Genomic DNA, 11,624 nt, shown 5'->3' with positions numbered 1-11,624 from the left:
GTTTGTTTTTCAGTTCATCATGACGAGAGTAACCTACCTTTGTCAACTGGCGGTGTTGCTGCTGGTTGTCGTCTGCTGCGTTCACTCTCTTCGTGTTGCGCCTACACGTGAGTTTGACCACTGTTTGTAAATATTCCATTCAGTCATTCACAGTTCCTTAACAGTTCTCAGCTGTCCATTCACGTGAGTAGCCGTAAAGTGTTCCTTTGTATGGTGTGTGCCTTTTTTCTTTCTTTCTTTCTTTCTACCTCTCTGTCTGTCTCTCTCTTTCTCTCTGTCCTCACCCCTCTCTCTCTCTCACCCCTCTGTCTCTCCCCTCTCCCGGCTGCCCACCCCCCTCTCTCTCTTTTCTTTGTCTTCATGAATGTCTTTTTGAATGTGTGTCTTCATGTTTTACATTTATTTGCTTATCTATCATCATTGTTGTCTTATTTATTTATTTATTTATTTTTATTTTCATTACTACTACCTTTTTTATATCATAATTATTATTTATTTATTTATTTATGTAAGCTTATCTATAATTTATTCACCTTTTTTTCTTTTCTTTTTTCTCAAGGCCTGACTAAGCGCGTTGGGTTACGCTGCTGGTCAGGCATCTGCTTGGCAGATGTGGTGTAGCGTATATGGATTTGTCCGAACGCAGCGACGCCTCCTTGAGCTACTGAAACTGAAACTCGACCCCCCTGTCTCTCCCCTCTCCTGCCCATACCTCTCTCTCACCCCCCCTGTCTCTCTCTTTTCTTTTTCTTCTTTTTTTCTCTCTTTTTTTTCTTATATGTCAATGATTGTTTCACCCCAGGACCCAGGGTGTGTGGTCCAGTGTGTGCCATCCACTGTCCCTTCGGGAACATTCCGGATGAAAGGGGATGCCCCACCTGTCGCTGTCGGGACAGTCAGTGGCCTCTGCATCACTCTCTGTCTCTGTCTCTCTCTCTCTCTCTGTGTCTGCCTCTGTCTCTGTGTCTGCCTGCCTCTCTCTGACTGTCTCTCTGTCTGTGTCTGTCTCTCTCTGTGTCTGCCTATCTCTCTCTGACTGCCTCTCTGTCTGTCTCTATATCTGTCTGTCTGTCCCTGACTGTCTCTCTGTCTGTCTCTGTCTCTCTCTGTGTCTTTCTCTCTTCCTCTCTCTGTGGCTGTCTATCTGTCTGTCTCGGTCTCTCTCTCTCTCTCTCTCTCTCTCTCTCTCTCTCTCTCTCTCTCACTGTCTCTGTCTGTCTGTCTGTCTGTCTCTCTCCTATTGTCACTTCTTAAAATGATACATACTTTTCTGCAGTGTTTCTGTAATTGTGTGTATCGGTACGTGGTTGGTAAGTCCGTTAGTTCGATTTTGTTTGAAATGTATGTTGGTCGTTTACCCCTTCAAAAGAGGCTCAGGTCTATTAATGAATAAATCATCTGACTCTGAATCAGAATCAGAATCTCTGTCTCTCTGTCTATCTGTCTGTCTCTTTCTCTCTCTCTGTCTCTCTCTCTGTCTCTGTCTCTCTCTGTCTCTCTCTCTCTCTCTCTCTCTTTGTTTTTTGTTTTTTTTTTGTGGTCGTTATCGTTAATGTTGTTATTGTTATTGTTGTCACAAGGACAGATTGGAAGACTGGGCGATGCCTAAAATCTTTATCCTTGAGTAATAAAGTTTTTGAATCTTGAATCTCTTATATTGATTTTTTTTTTAAAGTACTATCTTTTTAAACGCGCACATGTTTATATACCTCAAGCGGCTAAGGTGTACTTGCGCGCGCGCGTGTGGTGTGTGTGTGTGTGTGTGTGTTCGTTCCTTCTTTAATTTAACGTCAATCCACATTTGTGATTTTAGACGAAAATCCATCATCTTCCCCACCCCACCCATGCCTTCAATCATCACCACTTTCCCTGTTCCTCTCTCCTCAATTAGCGTAAAAAAGAATATATACGAGACAAAACAAACAACAGAGAGCCAATGGGGCTCCTAATTAAATTCTGAACTATTTCAAGCATAATTATGTTAATTATCATATAAAACGTTTGTAATGGAAGCAGATGGAACTGCAGATTTTGTAAATGGCATCGGTAAATATGGTTTTAACTTTCACATTTATGGATGATATGTGCACGGGGGTAATTTCATTGCCGCAAATGCAAGTCACATTAGAAGTATGTCTTGTTTCTATGGCATCCAGTCGTTGTCTGTATATTAGACTGGTGAGCCTTATGCTACTGTGATGTCCTCTCTCTCTCTCTCTCTCTCTCTCTCTCTCCGCTCACTGTGTGTGTGTATGTGTGTGTGTGTGTGTGTGTGTGTGAGTGTGTGTGCATCTTGTGAGGAGTGAGTGTGAGTTTGTGTGTTGAGGTGGAGTGGGTGGATTTGTGCATCCAAGTGTATTGAGTGTGTTTTTAGTATGCACAAATTACTTTATTGTGCTTTTCGTTGTAAGTGCACAGAGCTTTTGTATCATTGGATTGGGCGTATGTCCTATTATCATTATCATTATTATTATTATTATTTCTGTCTCTTTCTCCCCTCTCTCTCTCTCTCTCTCTCTCTCTGTGTCTCCCTCCTATCTCTTTTCCCACTCTCTCTCTCTTTCCTTTTTTAATTCTGACTGGGTTTTCAACAGGACCATCCCCACCAAAGTGTAGACCCCTCTGCAGGAGGTACTGTCCTAACGGGTTTCTGAAAGATCGCCGTGGTTGTCCCATCTGTGCTTGCAGTGAGTTCAGACTTTCGTTCGTTCTTTAGTTTAACGTCTTTTCACTGTAAGTGATATTAGACGAGGGAAGGAAAAAAATCGAGTGGGAGGAGGGGTGGGGGGAATTACTGTGTACGCATACGAGTAAGTGAAAGTGTGTGTGTGAAAATTATTGATTTAAGTTTTGTTTAAAAAATAAACAAAAAAATCATAACAATATAACATATTTCTAATGAAAAACTAACAACTATAACAGCGAACCAACTGGACTGTTTAACAAGGAATTGAAAAAGTCATACATTAGCAATGGTTCAGACTTTTTAACATAATGTGTGTGCGTGCCTGCGTCAGTGTGTGCGTGTGTGTGTTCGTGCGCGTTGACACATTAAATCACATTTTCACTGAGTATGCAATTGTTTAAAAATGTATTCTACAGAATGCTAAACAGCATGTTGCTTTTGTTGATTTTAGAAAAAGCTTTGGACTCTATCAACCGAAATATCTTGTGGAATGTTTTGAGGAAAATGGTATGAATGGGGAAAATGCTTAAGTCTTTCCGAAGAATTTATGATGCTGTAGTTGTGCGAGTTCGCGAAAGGGGTGCATACTCTATCGATTTGGACTGCTGACGTAGCGTTAAGCAAGAATGTGAACTGAGCCCTGAGTTGTTCTTGTTCTTTATAAAGGAATTAGTCGTAGAAATTAGTAAACGAGGCAGTATACACATAGTAAATGGCGTGTATACAAATGATGTTGAAATTTTCCTGATGTTCGCAAATGATGCCACTCTTCTGTCCGATACTATTGTTGGTTTACAAAATAAGCTTACCATCCTGAAACAGGAAGCTGATCGTTTACATTAATTGTTGACTTAGATAAGACGAATGTTATGGTCTTTAGACTGGGTGTCTGTTTTTCTGAATATGAAATGTGGCGGTATGGAAATATGGAAGTAAAGGTAAAAACTGCTATGAACACCTTGGAATGACAATCACTCTAAAGATAAGACTAAATACAGTATTAGAAGAAGTTTGTAGAAAAACGGAGAAATGTGTGGATAAAATGCTAAGATCTCTTTAAAGAAAACAAAACAAAACAAAAAAACAAAACAACAACCCTCAATTCATTTGAACAGTCGATCTTTTGGGAGCTGTTTGATGCCCAGATTGAACCCATAATGACATACGTAGCAGAAATATGGGTAGGTAACTGACGATACTCTAATAGCAAATGTTCATATTTTTCCTAAATGTTCCTTTACATTTCTCTAACAGAGCGCTTCACGCTGAAAGTGGTGTGTGTCCTTTGTATGCACGTTCATGTCTTGTATTGGATCCTACCAATGACAAAACTGTATGCATGTTCATGTCTTGTATTGGATACTACCTATGACAAAACTGTATGCACGTTCATGTCTTGTATTGGATCCTACCTATGATAAAACTGTATGCACGTTCATGTCTTGTATTGGATACTACCTATGACAAAACTGTATGCATGTTCATGTCTTGTATGACAAAACTGTATGCACGTTCATGTCTTGTATTGGATCCTAACAATGACAAAACTGTATGCACGTTCATGTCTTGTATTGGATACTACCTATGACAAAACTGTATGCACGTTCATGTCTTGTATTGGATCCTAACAATGACAAAACTGTATGCACGTTCATGTCTTGTATTGGATCCCACCAATGACAAAACTGTATGCACGTTCATGTCCTGTATTGGATCCTACCTATGACAAAACTATAATCGAGCACACATGTTATCACAGCAGCATGAAAAATGGAAATATAACTAGGTATCTAATAGAAAGTACTCGCTTAAAGCGGGTTATATTTTGTTTTCTTAAATCGGGATGCGGGGGGATTATAATGCATGAATTTCTGAATTCAAGGATCGAGTTATGCGAATATTAAAATAATACGGCACACCCATGTGGAAGAGAATGAAAAATACACATGGTTTCTTTCGTTAAACTTTAACTTGCAGCCAAAAAAAAAAAAAAAAAAAAGTCTGTCATAACACATGAATGGCACAGGGATATGCTAGCCAGATTTCGGACAAGGACTCTATTATTAAATAAAACCTGGTTTATGTCAGGCACAGCAGAAATTAATACGGCCCAGGTTGTAAAATAAACGCTAAAGAAGACGATTTGCATTTTCTGTTTCAATGTAAAGCATATGAGCGAATGAACCCTTTTGACAAAAGTGTAACCAGTTTCATGCGCCTGTTGTTAGGACACAAAACGTTGTTGAGGTGGCTGTCAAAAAGAAGAATCATTCAGATCCTTGGCAAAGTATATTGCAGAAGTCAGTATTCAGTATGAAAATATTAGACTCTTCGTTTCAAAGTATTAACTGCTGTTTAATTTCTTACTGTGCCTAGTAGTCATTTGCTGAATAGTAACGACTAAAAGAATCATAACAAGGTCAAGGTCAAGGCCAAGGCCGATTTTGTAAGTGTGTGAGATAGATATGTGAATATACACGTTTGTGTTTGAAACACTACTTTACTATTTTGAATGCATTTTATGTATTTTCAATAATGATAATAGTAGTAGTAGTAATAATAATGATAATAATGATGATAATAATGATGATGATGATTATGATGATAATAATAACATACTACTACTACTACTACTACTACTACTACTAATAATAATAATAATGATGATGATAATGTACATTTCACAAAAAGGATATGATTGTAATCCCGCACACCACAAAGGCAATTTATTGACATTTAACTCTTTCACCGTCAAGTTTCTGTGTGAAAAACACTCCCCAGCGCCAAATATGGTAGAAACATGCTCTCAGTCACATGGTTCGGTTCATGTCAAAACAACACGATGGACTTGTTCACTTCGAGCTCAGTCAGGGGGCAAAGGTTAATCATTGTTCTATTGGCAGGAAACTGGCTGCAGCTGTTGAGCTTCGTTACAATGTGAACAAGAGAGGCAAGGCTTTCAAGACTCACTTGTGATAAATTAAGTCCCCTAGCATTAATTACAGAGTAATTTCCCTTTTTTACTATCTGCACCAAAATGTTTGCAAAATAAATAAAAATTCCATGCTCAGCAAAAGAAGTTCCTGTTTGAACAAAAAATGATAATAATGACTGCTCTTGTTGTGGGTCAGAATACCAGATCAAAGTGCCAAGTTTAGAGAATACAAAAAATATAAATATAACAGTAAATGCAGTTTGCATATAATTAGGCTTCATTTCTTTTTTTTTTTCTTTTTTTTTGTGCCCATCCCATAGGTGCAATATTGTTTTAAACAAGATGACTGGAAAGAACTGAATTTTTCCTATTTTTATGCCTAATTTGGTGTCAACTGACAAAGTATGTGCAGAGAAAATGTCAATGTTAAAGTTTACCACGGACACACGGACATACAGACACACACACACACACACACACACACACACACACACACACACACACACACACACACACACACACAGACAACCGAACACCGGGTTAAAACATAGACTCACTTTGCTTACACAATTGAGTCAAAAAATGGTCTATCAACATGATCCCTCATGTTGACAAAAGTCGCCTATGGCGATGCACTGTCCAGTCAACTGAAGTCGCCTATGGCGGTGAAAGGGTTAAAAGTGTCAGTGTCAGTGTCAATGTCAGTCTCTCTCTGTCAACAGAACCAACCCGGCCAGTGTGTGGTCCCACGTGCAGAAAGTTCTGCCCTAACGGGTTTGTGAAAGATCGCCGTGGATGTAACACCTGCGTTTGCAGTGAGTTCAGACTTTGTAACATAGTGTGTGTGTGTGTGTGTGTGTGTGTGTGTGTGTGTGTGTGTGTGTGTGTGTTCCATTTCAAAGTAAAGCATATGAGCTTATGAAACACATTCGACAAAAGTGTAAAGTGTTTTATTCGACTTTTGTCAGGACACAAAAACCTGGGTGTATATTTCACTGACTAGAGCACAAGTCCATACTCTATTGTGACTCAGTTGATGCATGCTATTCAGGGGGAATTGGCTTCTTCCAGGCATCTTGCTTTCAAGAGTACCATCTCTTTAGAGTGGAAGTGGGGCCGTCATTTACAGCAACAAAAATCTTGGAACAGCAACAGCGTCATGGCAAGCCAAATAAGATAAGGGTGCCATTTTGTTTATTTGACATTTTTGTGTGGCACTAAGAACACAATCATGAGTTTATCACACTATCTGAAAGTGGTTTTTGTCAGATTGCTGATAGCTTGTGTTTGTACTGACCTCATGGACGGTGGGCATGAGAGGGCAGAGTTCTATTGCTGATAACAAATACAATACTTCTTTTATTTTTAAAGATTTTTTTTATACTCTTATTGAAGTTGTGTCAATGCTAGAAGATGACACCTTTAAGGAAGCTGAAATCTTCATTGAGTTAGGACACCAATGAGGACCCTTCATGATCCGCCGCTACAACTTGCTACAACTCCCCTAGACCAGAACTACATGAGACCACTGAAGAAAAAACAGGGTGGTTCACTAAAACAGCAAAACTCAATGGAGAATTGTTTATTTAATTTGTCAAACAAAGCTTCGTTTTCATGCTTCCAGGATCCATAAACAGTTCAGATTAGAATACCAACTGTATCAAGCAAGAATGAACGAAATTAGGACAGTGTGTTGGTACGAGAACATTCGTACCTGGTCAACAGGGGAAGTAATCACGGAACGGTTTAGCTCGTACCTGGAGTAGAACGAGTTAAGTTTGATATATGAATATACACGTCTGTGTTTGAAACGCTACTTTATTTTTTGTAAGCATTTTATTTGTTATTATTTCACAATGAGGATATAATTGTAATGCCCCAATCCACAAAGGCTATTCAGCTACCTGCATTAACTCACTCAGTACGGTCAGTCCTCTCTTCTCCTCTACACAGACCCCTCGGATGTCCAGTGGGTGTCTGAATGACCCAACCTTTAGCTTCCGTCGTCAGAATTGTGGTATTCTTTGTCAACATTCACGTCTTCAGTATAAGAGCCTTCCGCCTGCAATATTTTGATGATGGTAATTGGGGTGAAACGCTGTTAACGTCGTCTCTTTCGCCGTTCGTATGGAAAGAGTTAAAAAGTGTCAGTGTCAGTGTCTCTCTCTGTCAACAGAACCAACGTGGCCAGTGTGTGGTCCCATCTGCAAGAAGTTCTGTCCTAACGGCTTTGTGAAAGATCGCCGCGGATGTCCCACTTGTAGATGCAGTGAGTTCAGACTTTGTAACATAGTGTGTGTGTGTGTGTGTGTGTGTGTGTGTGTGTGTGTGTGTGTGTACGTACGTACGTTCCCGTGTAGGCTTGTGTTTGTGTGCATGTGTGTATATATGTGGGAGACACTTGCTCTGGACCGTCCAGCTTGGCGCAGCAAGATCACCACAGAAGCCCTTGCAGCTGAAGCCAGGCGCAGCATCACCGAGGCGCAACGAAAGCGTGCTGTGTGCTATACAAGGCCCGAGCAGCATCCACTGCCACGACAGCACCCACCCACTCACTTGTGTCCCACATGTGGGTGAGCCTTCAGATCCCGGATTGGCATCACCAGTCACCTCCGAACCCACAGCCACCAATCTTCGCCATGGTCATCCTCGAATCCGAAGGACGAACATCATCATGTATATATGTGCTCTCGTGCAAGTATGCATGTGAAAGAGAGAAAAAATGCCTACCTGTTTCCATGACTTGTCTGCATGATAATTATTGCAGCGTTTCTGAGTTTTCGACACAACCAAGGTGTCCCATCTGCAAACAGTTTTGTCCGAGGGATTGTGACAGGTCGCCGTGGGTTTCCCATTTTTAAATGTAGAGATTTCATCTCTTGAGTGCCAAGGACATATATATACTTCCACTAAAAGGCTTCACTTTTTCCCCAAGGACGCATACATGCATCCATATCCCCTCAAGAATTTTCTATTTTCTGTTTCAAAGTTGCAGTGTTCCAACAGACACCTGTAGGACAGCTTGGTATATGTCTACTATAATCATTTACGAGGAGCAGCATCCAGTGACGCTGTGTATGGTCGTTCCAGGTTGTTACTTGTTGTGCCCCTCACTGAAATTCAGACGACGCTTTCAAAATGGCAGACACCGATTCACAACCTGGCCCAAGTGGCTTGAAACAGCAGCGTGTTGCAAAAGAACTTTGAGAATTTTCCACCCCCAAAATGCCAAAATGCTGTAGAAGCTTTGCAAGTTAGTGATAACGATTAGTTTAACTCACTCAGTACGGCCAGTCCTCTCTTCTCCTCTACACAGACCCCTCGGATGTTCAGTGGGTGTCTGAATGACCCAACCTTTAGCTTCCGTCGTCAGAACTGTGGTATTCATTGTCAACATTCACCTCTTCAGTATAAGAGCCTTCCGCTTGCAATATTTTGATGATGGTAACTGTGGTGAAACGCTGTTAACGTCGTCTCTTTCGCCGTTCGTATGCAGAGAGTTAATGCTAGGTGTGGCAAAATATTGTCAGATGGTTCGGTGTGTAGTGAGAATGTCGATCTGCAGAGAGTGGAGGGGGGGTGGGGTGGGGGTAGTTGCAGAGCTACATCTTGCAATCAAAGAAGAGAGAGGGAGAGCAGAACAGGAGCCGAGTTTAGCTCTGTGGCTGACCCAGAGGTGAAGTCAGTGATTCAGGGCAGAGGGGTGGGGGGGGGTGGGGGGTGGGAGGGAGTGATTGAATGGGGTGGAACACGTTCCTGTGATGCCAGAAACACTGGGACAGCAAAGCAGCAGACAGGCACCTAACAAGGCGATCTGCTATATCCATGCTGGTTATGAACAGTACTGACTACACAGCACAGCACTGTGTACAACTCAATCGTGACACTGATAACACTTACATTGTTTGGTGTCGCTGGAGAATGGGTAGGAATTGAGTGGATGCTGCTCAGGGGGTGGGTGTGGGGGAGGGCGGATGGGAGGGGTTAGGGGGGGGCATTGAAGGATTTGTGTGTGTTTGTGTGTATGTGTATGTGTGTGTGTGTGTGTTATTGCTTGTGTTTGTTTGTTTGTGTGTGTGTGTGTGTGTGTTATTGCGTGTGTTTGTGTGTGTATATGTGTGTGTGTGTGTGTGTGTGTGTCAGTGTGTGTGTGTGTCAGTGTGTTGTGTGTGTTATTGCGTGTGTTTGTGTGTGTGTGTGTGTGATTTCTATTTCTCATGAAAGAAAAACCAGACTGAAAGAAACAGTTTACTTCACGACGTATTTTACCCGCTGACGAAAACCGGGACCTAATTCCTTGTGTATACTACCACAGGACCATTAGGGTGCGACAGATACCAGTGCAACGTGGCCTGCCTCCGAGGGAGGTCACCCCCTTCGTGTTGTCCCCCCTGCCTCACACGTGACTGACTTGCTTAAAGCGTTGCCGCCGCTTCTGTCAACGCCAGTGTACTGGGGGGTGAGTGGGTTTAGTGTCCACGTTTTTGTTGGTGTTTTTTTTTTTTAGGAGTTGTTGTGTGTGGTGCTATATGTTCCTGGCCTGTGCGTGGGATCTTGTCTATCCTTTCATTCAATCAATCATTTTTAGTTAAGTCTTTTGTGCCGTACCCTTGAAGAACCACTCGGTACACGGCTACATTTAAAAAAAATTTTTTTATCGCAGTTAATGAGTTACTTGTTAGTTTATTGACTGTCAAATCCATTGCCTCACTCCTCCTTACACACACGCATGCATACATGCACACACATACGCACGCACACACGCACACACACACACACACACACACAACCCCTCCACCCCCTTCCCCCGTATGTATGGTTTCATGGGAAAACATTATCAAAATGATTTTCATAAGAGGCAAATCATTTCTCTGGTTTGCAGATGGAAAATGAATTGTTTTAAGACCATCTATGTCAGGAATGTTTCTTGCATCTGTGGTGCTCACGTAACAGCCGGTCATATACTAACTTGTCATATGTTTTAAAGTCTCACATACCTGAACTGAAATCATCTTCAGTGTTGACAATCTTCAGAAGTCCATTGCTAATGTATGACTTTTTCAAATTCTTGTTAAATAGTCCACTTGGTTTGCTGATATAATTGTTAGTTTTTCTTTAGAAAGATGTTATATTGTTATGCTTTTTTTCTGTCTCTCTCTCTCTCACCTCAGTCTAATATCATCATCTTAGACGAACAGACTATAAATAAATAAACGAACGAACGATCTCTCTCTCTCTCTCTCTCTCTCTCTCTCTCTCTCTTTTAGTTAAATCAATCATTTCTATATATAACACACACATACACACACACGCGCACGCACGCACACACACTTTCACTTACTTGCATGGGCATACACATTAATTTCTCCCCACCCCCCCTCCACCCACTCCACTCCCTCGATTTTTATCCTACCCTCATCTAATATCACTTGCAGTGAAAAGACGTTAAACTAAGGAACACACACACACACACACACACACACACACACACACACACACACACACACACACACACATTGCAGCGGACGGAGTGAGGGAAGGGCAGGCGGTGAGGGGGGGGGAGGGGTGGAACTCGCCTTGTTGATGATCTGTTTTTCAGCCGTTTACTCATTTAGTCTGATTTTTTTGTATTCATTTATCTATAATTATCTGAAATGTTATGCGTATGAATATTAATGATATGCGCACGCGCATGTGTGTACATCTGTTTGTGTGTGTGTGTGTGTGTGTGTGTGTGTGTGTGTTTCAGGTGAAACACCTGTACAACGGAAGAAATAGAAACCAGAATTACTGCACGCTATGCTCTGAAGACGGCGAACTTTGCCGGACCTTCAGCTATTGAGATCACTTCATGACCCGTCTGCCTTATAACACTTCTCATGTAGCTGTGTCATTTCGGAAAACAAAACAACACCTTTCTGGGTTGTGTTTGTGGAAAAGGACCCTTTCTTGTCAATCTTTGTCTACTTACTGTTTTATAAATAAATAAAAAATACCGTTCCA

The 11,624-nt window shown here is 41.3% G+C and overlaps 1 protein-coding gene across 1 annotated transcript in view; it reads left to right on the top strand.

The window, feature by feature from the left end:
- Positions 1-11,624, top strand: part of LOC143302336 (uncharacterized) — an 11,695-nt gene extending 71 nt beyond the window's left edge. Inside the window, exons 1-7 of the mRNA XM_076616960.1 lie at positions 1-107; positions 803-895; positions 2,595-2,687; positions 6,344-6,436; positions 7,798-7,890; positions 9,937-10,080; positions 11,371-11,624. The exon at positions 1-107 is cut by the window's left edge and continues 71 nt beyond it. Of these exons, the coding sequence (XP_076473075.1) occupies positions 20-107; positions 803-895; positions 2,595-2,687; positions 6,344-6,436; positions 7,798-7,890; positions 9,937-10,031 (555 nt within the window). The 5' untranslated portion in view covers positions 1-19 and the 3' untranslated portion in view covers positions 10,032-10,080; positions 11,371-11,624. The remainder of the gene's footprint in view (positions 108-802; positions 896-2,594; positions 2,688-6,343; positions 6,437-7,797; positions 7,891-9,936; positions 10,081-11,370) is intronic.

The sequence above is a fragment of the Babylonia areolata genome, chromosome 29 (assembly GCF_041734735.1).
Source record: "Babylonia areolata isolate BAREFJ2019XMU chromosome 29, ASM4173473v1, whole genome shotgun sequence".
NCBI classification, from domain to species: Eukaryota; Metazoa; Mollusca; class Gastropoda; order Neogastropoda; family Buccinidae; genus Babylonia; species Babylonia areolata.
The sequence above is the reverse complement of the archived record's forward strand: the minus strand, read 5'-3'. Positions and strand labels throughout refer to the sequence as shown.